The sequence below is a fragment of the Rhinatrema bivittatum genome, chromosome 11 (genome assembly GCF_901001135.1).
Source record: "Rhinatrema bivittatum chromosome 11, aRhiBiv1.1, whole genome shotgun sequence".
In the NCBI taxonomy this organism is placed as follows: Eukaryota; Metazoa; Chordata; class Amphibia; order Gymnophiona; family Rhinatrematidae; genus Rhinatrema; species Rhinatrema bivittatum.
Window position 1 is genome coordinate 72,738,511 of NC_042625.1, and position 22,756 is coordinate 72,761,266.

The window sequence follows — 22,756 nt, forward strand, 5'->3', positions numbered from 1 at the left end:
TTCCAAATCTCTGCAGACCACTCGATGCAAACATTATGAACCTCCCATGAAGCTCTGTCCATGAACTCATAAATTTACGTGCAGCCTCCTTTGGGAGGTATAGGAAGGCAGCACTAGGACAGCAGACTCTTCAAAGTGGAGGAGCATTAGCATTTTGACCCCATCACAGCTGGGAAAAACTGAGGGGCAGGGAGGGGGAAAAAAAAACAAGACTCACACCAGGTTCACACACAGGGTCATTGGCAGAGCTGGGATTAGAACCGAGGCACCCAGAGATAAAGTGACTCACCCCCCAGGCAAGGATTACAACCTGAGAGTTACTGAGGCCTGATAGCAGGCATCCCTCCCTCAAAGAATTATTTTCAAACTTAAAAAATATATATATTTTCTGTTATTAAGTTCCTCAGGCTGAGTCTGTTCAGGGTCTCAAATCTACTCATAGGAATGACATCAATTTAATTAGCTATTTTAATGAATACGTTCTCCCCTTTTCATTAAATTTAACTCCTTCCTGATCCCACAAGACAAAAACAGACACACACACAGAATCTGGAAACAGGCTCTGCACCATCAGAAGTTCTTTGGAATAAGGAAGTAGCAGATGGTTAACACAAAAACGACATGAAAAGGCAAAGCAACCAAAACAGGTTTTAAAGAAGGTCAAGAAGAGGCAGCCAAGCGACAGCAAACGAGAAAAAGACGGAGGAAAACAGAAAAGGGATAAAAGTGTAAATTTAAAAAACCCAGAATGTACAATGCAACAAAGATGAATAATAGGAAGCTACTGTACCCCGATGCAGATGTGTTGTGTGGTGGCACTGTGATACAAACCGCACTAGGATGACGTGAGGAACGGCAACGTGCTGTCAAAAGGGAAAATGGAAAAATGCTGGAATGAAAAGCAGTACAAAACTTCCAGGTACAGACGGGCATCCTATGAGACACCCTTTGGCACTGTGAGAGCTGATGAGCTTAATGTTTACCACCATCACGGGACCAAAGAGGGCGCCATTAAACTGTCAGAAATCTGACCGGGGGTAGGAGGTCAAGAACGGAGGAGGGCTTCTTTTGACCTTTAAGTGCCTTAAACTAAGGAACTGTTTCTGTTTTCTACCTCTGCTTTATTTTTTTCCCATGCAGTACTCCCATGCTTGCAGGAACATTTCATGTGCTATAAACAGGGCTCTGATCAGACTTATCTAGCATTAAATATCAGGGAACAGAGGGTACCCAGCCTTCTGATAGCACCTATGTCTAATCTACCAGTGGAATTGCACTCTTTAGAGCATTTGTGCATGCAAGGCAAACCACCAACTCTTGACAAACAGCTCTGTTTGAACGAGGAAGACTCCAGGAGAGTGAAGGTCAAGGTAAGCAGAATCTATCCCAGGACTGCCCTTCCACAGGACTCTGGAGGATCAAGGATTTGGTGTATAACACTACAGGCCAATACAGCAAAAGATGAGGAGGAGAAGGGTTTGCAGCCGTAGGAAAATGGATAGCACTTTAAGTTGTTTGTCTAAGTGGAGCTGCAGTGAGCCTTACAGCCTTTGTCAGCTCACTTCGGTTCAGGTGGTGAGAAACCTTTCTTTCTAAAACAATGATTTGTGAATGAAAATACCAGATTATAAACCAAGGTGAGCTCTTTCCTGTCTCATGGTGCCCCAGGTCTTGTGCTTAGCATGCAATGTCTCTATGCTGGTGATGCTGGGCAGCAGAAAGGATGCTTAAAAAACATTCCTCTCTCATGCATTGTGCAATGTTCAAAAGCCAACATAACAAGTATTAACAGCCACACTTTGTGCCAATTCAACATTTTGCTGTTTAAGTTTTTGTAATTGATACATACTATTATAAATCTGCTTCCCTGTGATTCTCCATGGACAAGCCAGAGAATACCACCACACATATGGGTGACGTCATCCGATGGCGTCAAGTCAAGGACTGCTCTCTCCTAGCTCAGAGTGATATTAGAACTTTTCTAAATATGCGCAGTACTTCTTGCGTCAACACCGCCATATGAACAACCTCAGTCTAAAATTGTCCACTTTTTGAACAGTTAGGTCACTGTCTCTCTTCCTCATGTTGCTGCAATTAGTGAAGATATTCTTTTAAATTAGATATAGAAGTTAGAGTAGAACTAGACAGCATCGATGAAATATGCCTCATGAAGAAAATTCATCATAGAAAACCAGTAAAAGTCCTTTCAAACTTTGTACACAGAGCTACCACAAAATGTCGATTTGAGAACAATAAAATCTGTACCTAACTTTTGGGGCCAGATCATGATACAAAGAATCATGCAAGAATATGTTTCTCCAAGCCCATTTGTATAGAGATTTGAAACTCGAAAATGAGTTGCTAAAATCAGCTAAGAAAAGAATAACTGTAGATAGAAAAAGGAAAAGTTCTAATTCTCTGGAAAAATCTCCACACAAAGTGTCACTAGCTGCATAATACAAAAAATAGTAAAACCAACAAATCAATTTAACCAGCTCCGAAGTATCATCTGTGCAAAAGAAATATGGTGCCGAAGTAGTGTCAGCACACATAGCATATAGATTGGAAAGAACATTGGCGCCAGGCACTTTCAGTAATGAAGGAAACCATGGCTCAGAAGAAACATTGACACCAAAGATCTGCATGGATAGCACATTGGCACCAAAGCAGAACGCAGATGATGAATCGACGACGAGAAATGGCGCATCGGCACTGAGGCATGGCATAGATGCATAGACAGCCAAGAGGAAATGGTGCCGGCAAAGTATAAACGCCAAGAAAATACTACGCCAAAAGAAATCATACCACTGAGGGAACATCAACACATGGAAGGAGCTGTGCAAGTCACTAGAGAGAATTAAAAAAGGAAAACCACCGTTGAGGTTCTCCTCAACTAGAGCCAGAAATCCAAATACCAGAAGAATGGACGCATCTACAAATTTCACCACTACCAGAGTGCCACTCTTTCTTGCAAAAACTATGGTTAGACTTTGTGGCAACGTATCTGGCCAAAAGACCAAATATAGAAGTGCGTGCAAAAGACAATATTTCTCAAGAAAATTCATCATTAACTGAAGAGGAAAAAAAAGATGTTTGCGACAAAGAACCTTTAAAGAAACACCATAGGTTACAAGACATAGATTCATTGGAATTCTAGGACCCCTGATATTCCTTCAGGCCCATCTCCAGAGCCAGTGGGTAGATCAACCCCTCCTGAAGACACAACTTACCTGCCATTTTTGCAAAAAATGTCTGAATCAAATCAGTTTAGTCCAGAAGAAAATGATGTCAAAACAAAGGAATAAGAAGGTGTTTTTCAGTTCATTCGACCGCCTAAGTAGTTCAAAGCAGAAGCAATCCACCGATTTATCAACAATATTAAAAAAAAACCAACTAAAGGTCCTCAGAAGGAAATTAGACCATCTGTTAGAAATCAGAGAAATTGAGCCCACCCCTCAAATGCAAAGATGGGAAGGATTCTATTCCAGATATTTTTTAATCCTGAAGAAGAAAGGAGATCTTTGCCCAATACTGGATGTCAAGGAGCTAAATATTTATATAAAAAAGAAACATTCAAAATGAACTCGTTAAGTACAATATACCCCCTTTTACAGAAAATATTTGAGATTCATACTACAGAACCAACATTTCCAATACAGAGTGCTGACATTCAGTCTAGCGGCACCTTGAGGGTATTCACCAAATGTCCAGTTGTAGTGGCAGCCCATTTGAGGAAGAAAAATCTACTAGTCTTTCCATACTTAGACGACTGGCTAATGTCAAGCACATCGTACAAAGAATTGATGCAAGGTACAAAACAAGTGGTACAAATGATGCACCAATTAGGTTTTCTAGTAAATTTCAAAAAATCCAGTGTAACTCCGACACAGTAATTGGAGTTCACTGGTTCACAACTGAATATGAAGAAAGAGAAAGCTTATCTATCAAAGCAGAGGCTGCTCAAACTAAAACACACAATATGAGCCCTATCCAAAAGGAAATGGGTAGCTGCCAGAAATTCCTTGCAATTCTTGGGTCACATGGCATCTATGATGCATAGTGCCCCCTTATCATGTCTCAACATGCAACAAGTGCAGCAGCACTTACAAAAACACTGGAATCAACATACTCAGGATACCCATTACAAAGAGTCTAATGCATCCCTTGAAGTGGGGAACAGAGCATTCATATGCCAGACATTCAAATGATTATGATGACAGAAGCATCACCACAAGGCTGGGGAGTGCACTTCAACCAGATATGTACTCAAGGTCAATGGAATGCACAGGAAGCCAAATGTCACATTAATTTTTTGGAACTGAAGGCAATGTACAAAGCCCTCATAGTTTTCAACCCCTGGATAACAAAACAGTCCAATTTCAAACGGACAATCAAGTAGCCATGATTTATGTAAACAAAAAGGGGAGGGGGCAGGTTCTTTCAATTTGTGCAAAGAACTATATAGCAATTGGTTAGTCAACAGGAACATTCACATTTCAGCAATTTATCTCCCAAGTTAAAACAACATGCTAGCGGATTCTTTAAGCCGACAACTGCAACCATACGGATGGTCTCTAGATTACAGCTTAATATAAGAGCTCTTCGAAATACGAGGAGCACCAGCTTTCTGCATATCAATCCAATCACAAACTGCACAGTTCTGTTCCAAAATGCAAGAAGAACAGGCTATATCAGGGGTGGGCAAACATTTTTGTGCTGGAGAAGAAAAACTAAAAATATACATAGCTTACTAGTAGTAGTATTTTCTTACTTCTTTCTTTATTTCACTATTCAAAAATGCACAACCATATAACTGTATCACAATCTTAGTAGGAGGTGATCAGGATGATGCACGAGTGTCTGATTGTAGTATTAGTAGTGTCGGTAAGTGAGCGAGCGAGTGTGTGGAGCACCTCGCACACCTCCAGCATCCCCTTCCCATTGTGCTCAATGTCCCCGTCTCTCCCAAACCTCTCTCTTCTTCCCTCGTTTCTCACACCTCTCCCTCCTAATTTCTATTAATTTGAGGTATTATTTTTACAAGTCTGTCTTCCACCTTTTTCTCCACCCCTGCAGCCTGCCCCCTACCTCATACATATAGCAGTGTTTGGTGAACCAAATGAAACCATGCATGTACCTGTTTTTGATTTATAAATTAAATAGATATCTAAAAAAAGTAGGCTTAGCGTGCAAAGTAGACCGAGCATCCAAGCATTTGTTTTGCTGTCTGTTAAGTACATAAGAACATGAGACTTGCCACACTGGGTCAGACAAGGGTCCATCAAGCCCAGTATCCTATCGCCAACAGTGGCCATTCTAGGTCACAAGTACCTGGCAAGTACCCAAACAGAATCAAAGCATCAAGTCTTTAGTATGCTTAGGGAAACTGCATGAATTACAAGCAAAGAAGAATTCCTAGCACAGCTACCTTTTTTTGCCAATTTTTTGGCAACAGGGCTCATTGTCCTAAATTCATAACTTTAATGCTTCCTCACTCTCCAGGTCCTAATGATATCATCAGCTTTGTCACCAGTGTGGGAGATGGACAGGCTTCCTTACCTTCAGAGCTGAGGTGAGAGTAAAGAATTCCGCAGTAGGAGTAGGCTGAAACTAGGCTGCCCCTTTTGTAAAAGGGTTCTGTGGGTTTGGTAGGGCAGGTAACTGATGCAGTAGCATGAGGAAGCGGCAGCTAAGGAAAAAGTCAATCATGTCTTCAGCCCAGACTGTGCGCCAACGCTGACACTAGCCTGCTTGCACTCCCATGTGCCTGACTTCGTCATCAAAGGCCTGACTCGATTTGACCTGACGTCGCGTGTTTCAGTACGCCATTAAAGGTGACATTTTGGGCCTTTGATGACAATGTCAAGCACTCAGGCAGGCTGATCACCACATTGGTGGGCTGCACATAATGATACATTGAAAAGAGGTAAGCTGGCCAGAAGAAAGGTCTTACTGGGCTGGATCTGGCCCACAGGCCTTAGTTTGCTCACCCCTGTGCTACAACATACGTATATGCCATTCCTTGGAACATATGTCTGATATATGCATTCCCACTGATTTCGCTAATCCCAAAAACAATCCTCAAGCTCAGAAAAGATACTCACAGCCCCCTACTGATCATGGCAAAATTGGTTTCCATGGCTACACAGGCTAGCAGTAGTGGTACCAATTCGACTTTCGATATTTCCAAACCTTCTGACTAAATAGCAGGGAACTCTTAAACATATCAACTTAAAATCCCTAGCTTTAACAGCATGGAAATTGAAGAGAAAGTAATAAATAGTCTACAGCTTCCATCAGAAATAAAACAAGTTGTGCTAGCATCGAGAACACTGTTATATCAGTGTAAATGGCAAAGATTTTCCATTTGGTGTACAAATCACAAAGAAGACCTGTTCTCTTGCTCAACCGAAAGCATCCCACTTTACCTCCTACACTTGTCAAACTGATGGTTGAAAATAAATTCTGTGAGATGACATTTAAGTGCAATATCTGCATATCACCATCTAACAAATGAAAAACCAGTTTCACAAAACCCATTAGTGGTAAGATTTATAAAAGGCTTAGATAACCTAAAGCCCCAATAATATCACCAATAGCACAATGGGATTTAAATATAGTACAGAGGCAACTGATGCTATCTCCATTTGAAACTTTAGCTACAACAGACATGAAGTTTACAATCTGGAAGGTGCTATTTTTAATTGCAGTATCTTTAGCAAGGAGAGTAAGTGATCTGCAAGCTTTAGTAATTTACTCCCCTTATACTCAAATATTTGAGGATAGAGTATTCTCCTAGGATAAACAGGATGGTAGTCCTCACAAGTGGGTGACATCATTCGATGGAACCCGGCACGGAAACCCTTTGTCAAAGTTTCTAGAAGCTTTGACCAGCACAGTGATTATGCCCAGCATGCCGCTATCTGCGCGTCCACACGAGGTCCCCCTTTAGTCTCTTCTTTTCCATGGTGCAGTTGCCTCGCAGTTCGTGGAGCTCCACTTTTTCCTTGGATTTTTTGCGGAAAAGTATTGATTTCCTGTTTGCAGCACTGGGTTCCCCTTCGTGGTCGGTGCCTCCTCAGCATGGTAGGTAAAGTTGCCGTTTTTTAGCTTCTTTGTGGTCAATTCCCGGCATCTCACCTTTCGATGACCACCGGTAATGGACCGCACGCCAGGTAATTTTTATGGCGTCGTCCAGTTTTCACCGGTGCCCCCAGTGCCCGCGGACCATGTCATTCACAGATCTGCATGAGGTTTGTATCCTCTGCCTGAGGGCCTCGAATGATGTCCGGGGGTGTCGCCTGTGTGATCAGATGACCCCCAAGGGCTGTCGTACATGTCTTGATAAGATGGAGAAGCTTTTCAGTTCTTCCAAGCCTGCTCCATCCACTCCCATGTTGGAGTCATTGACACCCAGATGTCGTGGGGAGCCCCTTGAAACACTCCCTCTCACTATTCCTCTTGCCACTTCCTCAAAAGATCGCAGGAACGGTGACCAATCTTCCATGATCTCACCGATGTCCCAGACATTGGGATCCTCTGCCTCCTCGGTGCTGGGGAAAGACTGTGCCAAGCACTTCTATCCAAAGCTACATATTGGACCAGAAAAAGATCTGCACGTGTTAAGACTGTAGGAAAGCACTCCTATTCTACTTAGAAAGGACTAAACCATATAGAAAATCATTGCAATTGTTCCTGTCATACGATTTCAATAGCAAAGGTAGCTCAGTAAAAAAGCAGACTCTATCAAGGTGACTGACACTGTGCATCTCTCGCTGTTATAGAGATCTAAGACAAGAGCCACCACAATCAATCAAAGCCCAACAAATCTGGCCAATGGCCATTTCAACAGCGTTCAATAGCAGCCTTGATACAGGATCTCTGTAAAGCAGAACATGGTCCATGTTACATATATTTATCAAATACTATTGTTTGGACAAAGAAACAAATGCAGTCAGTAGCTTCGGACAGGCAATATTAAGAAAGATTTTAAATTACCAAATAAAAAAAAAAACCCTTTCCGCAAAACAAATTGTAGAAGAAAAAGAACACAAATCATTCACCTACAACCTTTAGTTTGGGAGTCCCCAGAAGTGTGGCTGTATTGTCCGGCTTGTTCACGGAGAAAGCAAAGTTGCTTATCTGTAACAGGTGTTTTCTGTGGACAGCAGGACAAATAGCCACACAAACCCACTCTCCTCCCCAGAAAGTTAAATTAAGCTAGGTATTAGACTGAGGTAGGTCACGCAGTGGTATTGGCACGAGAAGGACCGCGCATGCTCTGGAAAGTTCTAGTAAAAACCTGAGCTAGGAGAGAGCAGTACTCAACTCAGCATGGTCAGGTGACAACACCCAGCTGTGTGGCTGACTGTCCTGCTCTCCATGGAGAACACCTGCAACAGGTAAGCAATTTTGCTGTCTCATTATTAATATCTCATCTCTATAATGCTACTATCCCATGGGAGCAGCCATCTACGGAACAGTTTTCAATATGTGATCGTACCATTTTTGGCATCACAGCCAACAAGGACCAATCAGACAACTGCAGGGTTGGGATGTAATTTGGGACACTTTGCTATGCATGACTGCTCCCAAAGCACAGAAAAATAAGGTCAGTAATGAACCAGTAATATTTGCATGAAGAGTTGCACACTTCTGAAATATTGTGTTGTGCACAGTTTTCTTTCAAAGAATGGAAGCACTTATTGTCAATAAGTTGAAAATAGCAGAATGGGAAAAACAGTTTACAATAAATGCCCCAAGGGAAAACACACTTACAACCCTTGGATGAGTTTTTGACTGGCAAAATCAATTGACAGTTCAGAAATCAGATGGCTTATGTACTATACAAGATGTGAATTAAGACAAAGTACATTTACAACTCTGAAAAACTCCCCAGATATTCTAGCAGCCATCTTTGATCCCCTCCCTTCTCTGCCCGCCACACACACACACACATACTTTACAGTAATAAATCTGTGATTACTGTACAGTTGCCTCATTTCTCAGAGTTCTATTTTAGCATAGAATACCCCAAGTTGATACACTAGGGATTAACCCAGGCTGCTGGATAGGCTTCATGGATGTCCATGACAGCAACAAGGTCAGAAATATAACAGCCAATCAGATGTCAGTATGTGTGCATGTGTGATGTAACCAGTGATGCTCTTCTAAACATGGCTGCTCTGGAAGTGCATAGGGGAGTGTCCGAACAAGATTTCAAAACAATGCCTTAAGAGGATGTCTTGTATTTGATAGAGGTGGGCATTTCCACTGCATGGAGATGGACAGAGCTGTCTTAACTAAGAGATTGCTAGGATGACAGAATTAAGGCTCTATAGGCCATGCATCCTATAGACGGCAAGGTTCCTTGGGGGCCTCAGTCACTCAGCCTTCAGCCTCATCTCTTACAATGTATTAAAGGTGTATTATCATGATCAGGTAACACACTCCTGATTGTGTCCATGGAAAATGTAATATAACACTTTAAGAGAAAATCTAGGAAACATGCAGGCAGCCATTTTGTTTCAGACTCACTTCCTTCTCCATATATGCTGCAGCATGCCCACAGCTCTATGGAGGCAACAGAAACATGAAGGGAACATAAAGCAATACTGTTTCCCTGTGGAAAGACATGGCATCATGACTGATGATATTACTATAAAATTATGAGGGGAATCTTCATACACTATTTACCCTTAACCCGGTTACTTGCATGCACAGGGTTCCACAACGCTCGTATTTTTAGCCACATTAGAAAGTGATGTTCCCAGAGGTGTGTTTGGCAGGAAGGCAGAACAGAGCTGTAACTGGGCATTTCAGCATATTTGTGCCCTCCTACCTCCATCCTGATCTCCTCTCTCCTTTTCTAAATTAGATGGTTGGAGAAGAGTGTCACTCTTCCCAGCTTTTCATCCACTGCTGATCCATGCTTACATTTCAGACATTTTTCTACTCCCCCAAGGGGTTCTGTGCTCTGGGCAGCTGCCTCTCTCATCCGCCCCTAGTTTCGGCACTGGGGGAGGATAACAATGTGCATAGATGCCATTTTCAAATCTAAGCGCATTATTTGCCATGGGAAAGGGTCTTGCAAGGGACTTTGTACATGCAGCAATTTGCAAAGTGGATATATGCCCTTATTTAGACTTTGAAAACTGATGCAGAAACTGCAGGTAAAAAGTGCCTGTGGCCTTTGCATTGACAATTGCTCCAAAACTGGCTCCCTCTGTGCCAATGGAATTGCATACTAAAATGTGTGTTACCAGATACTGATTGTGTGGCTATGTTGCCTTTTCCTTCCACAACCCCAACAGGTGAGCCAAGGGGGCAGTTCTCCTCTGACAAAAGAATCTCAAAGGAATGCAAGTCGTGTACGTTAGGTTTGCAATGATGCTTTAGGAGAGCAAACGGTGGTTCCCTTCTCCTGCATGCTCCACTGTGATTCACTTCAGAGGAAGGCCTTCACCTATAAAAGGCAATCTGCTTTGTGATAGAAGGAGAGGCTCCATGACAAATGGAAACCCTTCAGGGAAAGGTACACGAGTGTAATGGAAAGCAAGGCTAAAACCATATTGGAGCCCTCCAGGCAAGGGTTCATTTCACTTACCTTGAGAGCTTATAAAATGTGTCTCAACAAGAGCTTGTTAAAATTTAGATTCCTTTGTTGAGACCAATCTAGTGCTGTACAGCCAAGCAGGAGACTTGGGTTCAATTCCTGGGGCTGGCCACAAATGGTGGTGACATTCACAGCTTTGGGATAAGAGATGAGCCAACAGTGACACACAGTGGCCATTCAAAGGAAGACGTAAAGAAACTACAATTAGCCACATGGCTTCACAGTATTTATGAAATCTATGGGCTGGACTGAGGGAGAAAGCAAGGCAAATTGCAGGGACTATGCACGGTGGCTTACAGGACCACTACCATAATTTCGCCAGTGCTACTACATGCATGTTATGCAGGAAAAAAGTCATGGCAGGCAGGTCTGAGAACACCACGTGCCATAAGAGAAATCAGAGAAGAATCAGATCTTCCATTTGGTCTTAAGGAGGAGATATCAGTGGGTGACCAGAGGATGATTTTGCAACCTGCTTTAGCAGCAAAACTGGTGCCTAGATTTCAAGAGCTCAGTTGGCATATACTACAAGGAAGGGAGAAGAAGAGGACGATAAAGAACAGGGAGCACCAAGTGTGACTCATGTTACTGCTTTTGTCCATTCCAGGAATCATTTCCAACGTCTACGGTAAGAGCTTTAGCATTTAAATTATTGGGCTATAACACAGACGTATTTCTCCTTGCATCTGGCTTCTGATGAGGTACACCCATCCCCAACCTATCTTGACTTCAGCACCTCTTGTCTAACACCAGAAGGTCCACAGTGCTCTCTATATTCTGCTATGATGTTATGGTCTTTGAAGAAGGGAATCTGTCTGGATCTTGATGGATACGCTTAAACTATTAATGTGAACCTCTTACACACACATGCAGAAAACAGGTCTGGGACACAATTAATTATCATTTCTGAGTACTACATAACATTTTGTTTTAACATTTAGGAAAACTAGGTAGCGACAGGTCATTAAGAGCAGGTTCAGCTGGGTCCTGGTTTTGTTCCAGAACTACAAATCCCTTTATGCACTGGGGCAGAAATAGGACCAACTCATCCTGCCCTTATGACATGTACTCTTATGAGAACCCTAAATTAGGATGCAAACTTTTTCTAACTCAACACCAAAGACTAATCATGTAGGTTGGTGGGTTTTTTTAATCACACAATGCCTTTCTGTGACACAGACATCCAGAGGCAATCGAAAACACAGGACCATGTTTTTAAGCCTTCTATCCTAATGCATTCTGGGATCTGTAGTGTTCTTTTTTTCTGATGCCCCAATAGGAGGATAAATACTTAGTTTTGAGTAGAAGTGCAAAAAAATTCAGTAACAAAGAAAAACATCCCAATAAGCAGAAAAAATATGTAAGATTAATCTACTCTACCCTGCTCAGTGCTCCGGTCCATATTATTGTTTTCGGAACTTGCCCATCAACTTCATTCAATCTTTAATCCAGTCCTGTTTTTCTTGCCTCTCACTTATGATGGGCATTCCTGCTTCTGTAAGTATCATACGCAAGAAGTTTAAATCCCATAATACTCTCTGTGTGTGGCAAGTAAGGGCTGACTCAAGGGTGCCCTCCCCCCCATTCCCCTAGGTAACGGAATTAACTGCCAGGCCCCCCCATGGAAAGTGCCCAGCTCACAGTGCTATGCAGGAGGGCGTCAGCTGAAAGGTAAAGCACAAAGGGGGATGTCAAAGAATGCCACCTTCCCACCTGTAGCCTCTTCAACTGCTTATTGACACTGGCCATGTCACTGCCGGGGTCCACATGCTGCAGCTGCCCCTCCAGGAGTGCCAGCCTCTTGTCCAGGTCCAGATAGTTCTGCACCAGGTGCTCGGCCTTGCTGGCTTCACACAGCTGCCTGGCCTTGGCTTGGGTCGTGTTCTCCAGCTCTGCCCAGCACTGGTGGATCTCCTCCAGTTTGCCCTTCACCACGCTTTCCAGCTCCGGCCTCTCCTGGATCAGCTGCTGACCTTCCTGTAGTAAAATAAATACCAAGGCAAAAGGAATCCACATCAGGTCCTACTAGAATAAAGTGGTCCCAGAAGAACAAATTTAAAAAAAAAAAAAAAGGTTATTCTCGCAGTCAGATGACAATCAAGGCATATTATAGGGTTAGCACATAAAATATCACAGAGCACACAGAGAAATGAAGACCCATAGCCAGATTTTGCAATCAGGCAGGCATTTAAACATAAATCCCCTTAAAAAAAAAAAGCACAGAGGCAGTCTGTCTGTCTTTCTTCGATGTATCATTATTCTCTGCTCACAAGGAACATTTTTACATATTGAGTGCTATTTTCAAATTGTCCACTATGGGACAAAACAAGCAAATATTTTCTACCCACGGGATTAGCACGAATTCTCAAAGTAAAAATACATGTGCACTTTTGCTTTGAAACTTGATGTGGGTACAAGGCATGCCCGGTCACTTGCACCTGCTTCTTCTGTGGGTGAAGATTTGAACCCAGTAATATAGTAAATGTCGGCAGAAGAAGACCTAAGTGGTCCATCCATTCTGCCCAGTAAGTTGTTTTTTTTTTAAGAGTAGTAACTGTCGCTTCTTTCAGGTTACCCCTATGCCCTCTGTAATGGGTACTAACTGCTGCTCCGTGCAGGCCACCCATTGCCTTCTGTTACGGGCAGCAACTGCCGCTCCATGCAGGTTACCCTAGTTACCCTAGGTTACCCCTTTTCTTCATTTCCATCCTTTAGCCACAAGGGATCCTCTGTGTTTGTCCCCTGTCCTTTTGAATTCCATTACTGTTCTTGCCTTCACTGACTCTTTCCATGCAGAAATATTTCCTGATGACGTTCCTGAGTCTATCTTCTTGAAGTTTCATATCATGATCCCTGGTTCTACAAGTCTCTTTCCATTGGAAAAGATGGGATGTGGTTCCTAGTCATAAAAGTGGAAGTAAGGAGGAGGCTGGGAACTACAGGCCGGTTATTCTGACCTCTGTGGTGACAAATTAATGGAATCACTGCTAAAACAGAGGATAATGCCGTTTCTGGAATCCAATGGATGGCAAGAACTGAGGCAGAATGGTTTTACCAGAGGTAGATCTTGTCAGATAAATCTGCTCAAGTTCTTTGATTGGGTGACCAGAGAGTTGGATCAAAAGAGAGTGCTAGATGTAGTGTACTTGGATTTCAGTAAGGCCTTTGACTTATAAATAAATTGAGCGCCCTTGGTATGGGCCCTAGAGTGACTGACTAGGTTAGTAACTGGTTGAGTGAGAGGTGACAAAAGGTAGTGGTAAACTGAGTTTACTCTGAAGGGGGGCAGGCGTTACTAGTGGTATGACTCTGGGATTGGTCTTGGACCAGTTCTTTTCAACATTTTAGTGAGCAACATAGTGGAAGGATTGTTGGGAAAGGTTTATCTTTTTGCCAATGATATAAAAATCTGCAACAAGGCAGTCAGCCAGGAAGATGTGGAAAACATGAGGAGGGATCTATCAAAGGTTGAGGAATGGTCTAGGGTCTGGCAGTTAAGATTTAATACTACAAAATGCAGAGTAATGAATTTAGGCTGCAAAAACCCAAGGGAAAGATTCTTCTAAGCACAAAGGAAGAGAGAGATCTGGGGGTGATCAGATAAAATAATGGCAAAAGCCAGAAAGATGCTTGGCTGCATAGTAAGAGGAATGGTCCACTGAAAAAGGGAGGTGATATTGCCCTTGTATAGATCCCTGGTGAGACCTCACTTGGAATATTATGTACAGTTCTGGAGACCGCACCTTCCAAAGATAGAAACCGGTTGGAGTCGGTCCAGAAGGTGGCTACTAAAATGATCAGTTATCTTCGTTCTAAAGCATATGGGGACAGACTTAAAGATCTAAACATGTATACCCTACAGGATAGGTGAGATAGGGGAGATATGATAGAGACATTTAAACATCTCAAAGGTTTCAATGGAAAGGAGGCTCTAGAACAAGGGGGTCATGGGATGAGGGTGAAAAGGGGTAGGGTAATCTTAGGAAATGTTTCTTTACAGAAAATGGATGCATGGGAGAGCCTCCCAGCATAGGCAGTAGAGACAAAAATTGTATCTGAATTCAAGAAAGCATGGCAAAATTACAAGGGATCTCTGAGGAAGTGATGGGAATTTTAAAGCTAAATTAGTTGGGTGGATGGGCAGACTAGATAGGCCGTCACGTTTCTATGTTTTTATTAATTCTTTGAATAGTTATCCTATCCTCTCTAGGGTATACATATTCAGGTCCTTCAGTTTAATTTCATATGGTTTTCAGTGCAGACCCCACATCATTTTGGTTGCCTTTCTCTGAACCACTTCCATTCTGTTTCTATCTTTTTTTTTGAGATATGGGCTCCTGAACCAAACACAACACGCTAGGTAAGGCCTCACCAAAATCCTATACAAGGGCATTATCACCTCCTTTTTCCTGCTGGTTATTCCTCTCTCTATGCACCCCAGCATCTCTCTGCTCTTAGCCACCCACATTTGTCGCTCTCCAGTCCTAAAGAAGCCAGCGGAGCTGCCAAGAGTTCTCTAAGTTCCCTCACAACCCTTGGATGTATCCCATCCTGCCCTATCACCTTTTCTACTTTAAGTTTAGTTAGCTCCTCATGGATACACTGTTCTGAAAATAGATTGAGGTTTACTTCACTTCCAATCTTATTTGTGTTTGTTTTATGTGGTCCTGCTCCAGGCCCTTCCACAGTGAACACTGAACAGAAATATTTGTTAAGCAATTTTGCTTTTTCCTCATCAGCCTCTGCATATTCCTCCCCTTCACCTTTTGAGTCTCACAGTGCCACTTTTGCACTTCCTTCTATCCTTAACATATGTAAAAAAAAAAAAAAGTAATTCCCCCAGTTTTATCATATGTGCTATTTTTTCTTCCATTTTAATTTTGGCATTCCTGACTACTTTCCCAGCTTCGCTTAGCTCTTCCATATACTGCCACTTGTCTTCCACTTTCTGTGATCTCTTGTAGTTTATAAATGCTAATCTTTTCTCCCTTGCCTTTGCAGCTATTTCTTTATTAAACCATGAGCCTTCATTTGCAACTATCTGAGGATTTCCCCCCTCTTTTATATCTCCCCACCCCCACAGTTCACTCAGCAGTGATAGTCATAAGAACATAAGAAATTGCCATACAGGGTCAGACCAAGGGTCCATCAAGCCCAGCATCCTGTTTCCAACAGTGGCTAATGCAGGCTACAAGTACCTGGCAAGTACCCAAACACTAAGTAGTTCCCATGCTACTGATGCCAGTAATAGCAGTGCCTATTCCCTAAGTCAACATGATTAATAGCAGTTAATGGACTTCTCCAAGAACTTCTCCAAACCTTTTTTAAACCCAGCTACAATAACTGAAGTAAACACATCCTCTGGAAACAAATTCTCGAGCTTAATTGTGCATTGAGTGGAAAGAATTTTCTCCGATTAGTTTTAAATGTGCTACTGGTTAACTTCATGTAGTGCCTCCTAGTCCTTCTATTATCCAAAGAATAAATAACCGATTTGCATTTACCCGTTCTAGACCTCTCATGAAAGACCTCTATCAAATCCCCCTCAGCCGTCTCTTCTCCAAGCTGAACAGCCCTAACCTCTTTAGCCTTTCCATCCTCTTTATCATTTTGGTCATCCTTCTCTGTACCTTCTCCATTGCAACTATATCTTTTTTGGGATGTGGCAACCAGAATTGTACACAGAACTCAAGGTGCGGTCTCACCATGAAGCAACAGAGGCATTATGACATTTTCTATTTTATTCACCATTTCCTTTCTAATAATTCCCAACATTCTGTTTTTTGATTGCCACAGCACACTGAGCTGACGATGTTAAAGAATTATCCACTATGATGCCTATATCTTTTTCCTGGGTGGTAGCTCCTAATATGGAACCTAACATTGTATAACTACAGCACGGTTTATTTTTCCCTGTATGCATCACCTTGCACTTGTCCACATTAAATTTCATCTGCCATTTGGATGCCCAATCTTCCAGTCTTGCAAGGTTCTCCTGCAATTTATCACAATCCGCATGTGATTTAACTGCTCTGAATAATTTTGTATCATCTGCAGATTTGATTACCTCACTCATTATATTGTTTTCCAAATCATTTATAAATATATGGAAAATCGCCGGTCCAAGTACAGATCCCTGAGGCACTCCACTATTTACCCTTTTCCACTGAGAAAATTGACTATTTAATCCTACTCTCTGTTTCCTGTCTTTTAACCAGTTTGTAATCCATGAAAGGATATCGCCTCCTATCCCATGACTTTTTAGTTTCCTTCTGAAAATCCAAATACATTACATCTATCAGTTCACCTTTATTCACATGTTTATTAACCCCTTCAAAAAAATGAAGCAGATTTGTTAGGCAAGACTTCCCTTGGGTAAATCCAGGCTGACTCCATTAAACCATGTCTTTCTATATGCTCTGTGATTTTGATCTTTAGACTAGTTTCCACTATTTTTCCCAGCACTGAAGTCAGGCTCACTGGTCTATAGCTTCCCGGATCGCCCCTGGAGTCCTCTTTAAATATTGGGGGTACACTGGCCACCCTCCAGTCTTCAAGTACAATGTATGATTTTAATGAGAGGTAACACATTTTAACAAATAGATCTGAAATTTCCCTTTTGAGTTCCTTCAGAACCCTGGGGTGCATACCATCCTGTCCAGGTGATTTATTACTCTTTAGTTTCTCAAGCTAGCCTACTACATCTTCCAGATTTACAATGATTTGGTTCAGTTCATCTGACTCCTCACCCTTGAAAACCATCTCCGGAACCGGTATCTCCCCAACATCCTCATTAGTAAACACAGAAGCAAAAATGTATATAGTCTTTCTGCAATGGCCTTAACTTCCCTAAGAGCCCCTTTATCCCCTCGGTCATCTAACAGTCCAACCAACTTCCCTCACAGGTTTCTTGCTTTGGATGCATTTTTAAAAGTTTTTATTTTAAGTTTTTGCCTCTACTTCCAACTTCATTTCAAATTCTCTCTTAGCCTGCCTTATCAATGTTATACACTTAACTTGACAATGCTTATGTTTTTTCCTATTTTCTTCAGATGGATCCTTCTTGCCATTTTTGAAGGATTTTTTTGGCTAAAATAGCATCTTTCACTTCATTTTTTAACCATGCCGGTAATCATTTTGCCTTCCTTCCACCTTTCTTAATGTATGGATACATCTGGACTGCACTTCTAAGATTGTATTTTTGAACAATGTCCATGCCTGTTGGACACTTTTAACCTTTGCAGCTGCACCTTTTATTTTTTTTCTATTTTCTTTTTATGTTTCCCTTTTGAAAATTTAGTGTTAGAGCTGTAGATTTACATATTGTCCCCCCTTCCAGTCATTAGTTCAAATGTAATCATGTTATGATCACTGGGCCCTAAATCCAGCCACTAGTTGTCACTATTACATGATTATTGGGATTTCCTCATCCCAAGGGTTATGAATGGTGCCTTTGCAGCAGCTCCAGCCCCAGAAGGCCTGGGGAGTAGAAGACCTGATCCAGGAGATGAACTTAGGCCCTCTGCACACTGAGCCACCATGCTGGTCTTACCATCAGTCTTGGGCACAGGGACACAGAGGGCTCAGAGAATGGATGCAGGGATTCAGAGCCTGTCACCTCTAGGACTGGAGGGATCAGAAGATAGGCACAGAGATAGAGAATGTCACCTCTAGGACTGGAGGGCTCAGGGGATGGGCACAGGGATACAGATTCTGTCACCTCTAGGACTGGAGGGCTCAGGGGATGGGCACAGGGATACAGATTCTGTCACCTCTAGGATTGGAGGGCTCAGGGGATGGGCACAGGGATACAGAGCCTGTCACCTCTAGGACTGGAGGGATCAGGGGATGGGTGCAGGGATACAGATTCTGTCACTTCTAGGACGGGAGGGCTTAGGGGATGGGAGCAGGGATACAGAGCCTGTCACCTCTAGGACTGGAGGGCTCAGGGGATGGGTGCAGGGATACAAAGCCTGTCACCTCTAGGACTGGAGGGATCAGGGGATGGGTGCAGGGATACAGATTCTGACACTTCTAGGGCTGGAGGGCTCAGGGGATGGGCACAGGGATACAGATTCTGACACTTCTAGGGCTGGAAGGCTCTGAAGATGGGCACAGGGATACAGATTCTGACACTTCTAGGGCTGGAGGGCTCAGGGGATGGGTGCAGGGATACAGATTCTGACACTTCTAGGGCTGGAGGGCTCAGGGGATGGGTGCAGGGATACAGATTCTGACACTTCTAGGACTGGAGGGCTCAGGGGATGGGTGCAGGGATACAGATTCTGACACTTCTAAGGCTGGAGGGCTCTGGAGATGGGCACAGGGATACAGATTCTGACACTTCTAGGACTGGAGGGCTTAGGGAATGGGCACAGGGATACAGATTCTGACACTTCTAGGACTGGAGGGATCAGGGGATGGGCACAGGGATACAGATTCTGACACCTCTAGGACTGGAGGGCTCAGAGGATGGGTGCAGGGATACAGAACTGTCACCTCTAGGACTGGAGGGCTCAGGGGATGGGCACAGGGATACAGATTCTGACACCTTGGACTGGAGGGCTCAGGGGATGAGTGCAGGGATACACAGAGTCTGTCACCTCTAGGATTGGAGGGCTCAGGGGTTGAGTGCAGGGATACACAGAGTCTGTCACCTCTAGGACTGGAGGGATCAGGGGATGGGTGCAGGGATACAGATCCTGTCACCTCTAGGGCTGGAGGGCTCAGGGGATGGGTGCAGGGATACAGATTCTGACACCTCTAGGACTGGAGGGCTCAGGGGATGGGTGCAGGGATACACAGAGTCTGTCACCTCTAGGACTGGAGGGCTCAGGGGATGGGTGCAGGGATACAGATCCTGTCACCTCTAGGGCTGGAGGGCTCAGGGGATGGGTGCAGGGATACAGATCCTGTCACCTCTAGGGCTGGAGGGCTCAGGGGATGGGTGCAGGGATACAGATCCTGTCACCTCTAGGGCTGGAGGGCTTAGGGAAGGGGCATAGGGATACAGATTCTGTCACTTCTAGGACTGGAGGTCTCGGGGAAAAAGCACAGAGATACAGATTCTGTCACTTCTATGTCTGGAGGGCTTAGGGAATGGGTACGGGGATACAGAGCCTGTCACCTCTAGGACTGGAGGGCTCAGGTGATGGGTGCAGGGATACAGAGTCTGTCACCTCTAGGACTGGAGGGATCAGGGGATGGGTACAGAGATACAGAGCCTGTCACCTCTAGGGCTGGAGGGCTCAGGGGATGGGTGCAGGGATACAGATTATGTCACCGCAAAGACTGGAGGACTCAGCTTTCCTCTGTCAGCACTTAGTTTCCTATTTTATTTTGAGATACACATAACTCTATTTTACCTACATTCACGTACAGAAAACAGAGAGGAACTCACAAAACTGTCTCAGGCAACTTTCAAGGGCACCTTCTCGATGGCCTCATTCCCCAAGCCACCTGGCCAAGATCTGTTTAAGAGGAACATCGTAATGGTACAGAAAGCGTCTCCTTCATCCGGGAGTGCCCTTTACCTAGAACAAGTCTATATTACTGCATCCAGACTCCCAGTGTCTCCCATCAGCATCACACAACAAGGCTCTATCCAGACTTGAAAGATTTGTTTTAAGAGTTTGTCTGATTCTCAGACAAATCTGAACATTTTTGCATTGTCCCATTTTCTGCTGGTTACAGCGGATCATATGGGTGCGATTTCTGTTTTTTTACAAAATTTTGTCTCTGCTACCACCATCTTAAGATCTTATGATGATTCAAATAAACAGTCTGGGCCTCCAAGTCAGTATGGCAAGAGGATTCTGCCATACTTGTATTTAAAATTTGCTTTCTGATTAAAAGCCGCCATATGAAAAACAAGACCTCCATGTTGCCTGTCTGTGTGGCTACATTTCTACTCGGTTTACCAGCAAACATAAATAAGTAAATAAACAAATAAAGGCACTTTTTTTGTTGTACACACTCAGGGGGCCAAAATTCAGCTGCTGAGCAACTCAGCCAGAAAAGCCTATCTGGTTAACTAGCAGGGTAAATTCAGCAGCACAGCCGCACCACTGAGTATAGCCGGCTAACTTTAGGACAGGTCAGCAGCACGACCAGAGTCAGCCGGCTCACTCTGTTCCTCCCCGAAATGCTTCCCGCCTGCCCCTGCGGCTAGAATTTAGCCAGGTAAGTCTGGTCAACATGTCGGTTTTGCCATTTAAGATGGATAACTGAAAAGTTACCCGTCTAAATGGCTTTTGAATGTCGACCTCTCAGTTACTGCAAAGTGAAAACAGCCCACAAAGCCTGGGATGTGTTTTTTTCTGAAGCTGGTGTTAGTATGATATTCAACGTTTACTGAAGGCATCGGTTGCAGAAAGGGGCACTGATGGGGTCTTCATATGCTGTTCTCACAGGCCTCCAAATTCCTCAGCCCTAAGAGCTTCCCAATACCTGGCTATGGCCACTTTATTCTCATGCTGCAAACACTCTCACACACACACACACACACACACAAACACACACATACACCATCCGATAGGACCATTTTTACTTCAGTGGCTTAGTACTAGAAGGGGCCACTTTAATGTTAAAGCAAGGCAGCTCCCAGTTAAACCCATTTGGGTACAGAAAGAAAACACAACCCGCTGCCACCCCTCTCCCCCAGCCAGGATCTGGAATCTGATTGCTGGAAGGGAAGGGGTTAATATAAAGCTTGCTTTGTGTTGCTTACCTTATGAATCTTATCCAGCCACTCTTTATTCTGGGTCAGCTCGGCTACGAAGGTCTGGTGCCTGAGCCATTTCTTGTGGGGCTTCTGTGTCTGGTCCCTGCAAGCTTCCTGGGCCATCAGCATCTTCTGGCTGACCCAGCCATCCAGCTGAGGAGGAGAGAGGGGAGAATGAGAGGGGAGCCCTCCTCAAGCATCCTGCAAAACAATACCTGGAGAGATCCCCACTGGGGGGTGCAAGGGGGACCCCTGCACCAAATAAACTGTGCGAGATGCCGGACAGGGCTTCCCTGCACCTGCACCAAAGAACACAAGAGATCACAGGATCCTTTGCCCCAAAACACATGAGATCACTGAGTTCTTATAACAAAGACACAAGATCACCAGGTCCCTGAGCTAAAAAAACCCCAAAAAGAACATCGGGTGCCGGCAGAAAAAAAAACAAACAGCGGCGCATTCACTGAATTCCCACATCAGAAACTGGAGAGATCACGGAATCCCCACCGGGGAGACTGATGGGTTCCTGCACCAAAAAATGGTGGGGGTCATGGATCCTTGCACCAAAACCACGAGAGATCATGGGATCCTTGTACCAAAACCACGAGATATCACTAGATCCTTGCACCAAAACCATGAGAGATCATGGGATCCTTGCACCAAAAAAAAAAAAAAAAACAACCCTCCTGCAGTATAAAGGAGGCGCCGCCGATCTGCTCCAAGCTTGGAGACAGCTCTTAGGCTTCTTTGTAGAAAGAGCAGCCTGTTCTGAGCCTGCAGGTCTCTCTGGCACTCACACCCTTGTAAGCTTTGGGTGTAATCTGTTTGTCTTCTCCTTTCTGCCTCAGCAGCCTGGCAGAAGCTGCAGTCAGCTCACAGATGCGCCCGGGGAGGGCTGAACAGCAGCAGCCTGGCTTGCCGTCTCTCCTCCTCTGCTCCTGCTTTATTCTCCGCAGTGTACCAGTGACTGAAGGATCACAGGGCGGGGGAGGTGCATCACCTCCAAGGAAAGCTCTTTCCCCACCCCCCCCCAAAAGCTTACAAACATAGGTCCGAGAAGCTGGATGGGGGCAATAAAAACAAATTGGTTGCCATCCAAAAATAGCCCTTTCCTTGTCTGTAAATTCTTGCTGCTGAAGTCTGTGGGTAAATATTAGAAGCTGCAGGGGAACGGAGCGCTCCCAGCTTTTATGTAGTCGGCAGGCAGGCCATCAGCAGCCCTTCACACAGAGAGAGGAGGAAGCCAGCCAAGCCTGGCCAATGAGGAGGAAAGCTCTGTCTCAGCCCCTTTTGCAAGGACAGGAGCCTTCCCCCTGTGCAAGCCTATATCCCTGTTCAGAGAGAGAGAGAGAGAGATCAATACTGAGAAAAGGAGAGAGATAGCAAGACAGATATTAGATAGGAGAAATGGTAGATTC

General features: G+C 43.9%; 1 protein-coding gene across 1 annotated transcript in view; it reads right to left on the reverse strand.

Annotated features, from left to right (window-relative positions):
• The window catches only part of SPTBN4 (spectrin beta, non-erythrocytic 4), a 114,076-nt gene that overhangs the window by 32,748 nt on the left and 58,572 nt on the right, over positions 1 to 22,756 (reverse strand). The window contains exons 18-19 of the mRNA XM_029571090.1: positions 21,345 to 21,491; positions 12,329 to 12,592 (exon numbers count right to left, since the gene is read on the reverse strand). Coding sequence (XP_029426950.1) covers positions 12,329 to 12,592; positions 21,345 to 21,491 — 411 coding nt within the window. The remainder of the gene's footprint in view (positions 1 to 12,328; positions 12,593 to 21,344; positions 21,492 to 22,756) is intronic.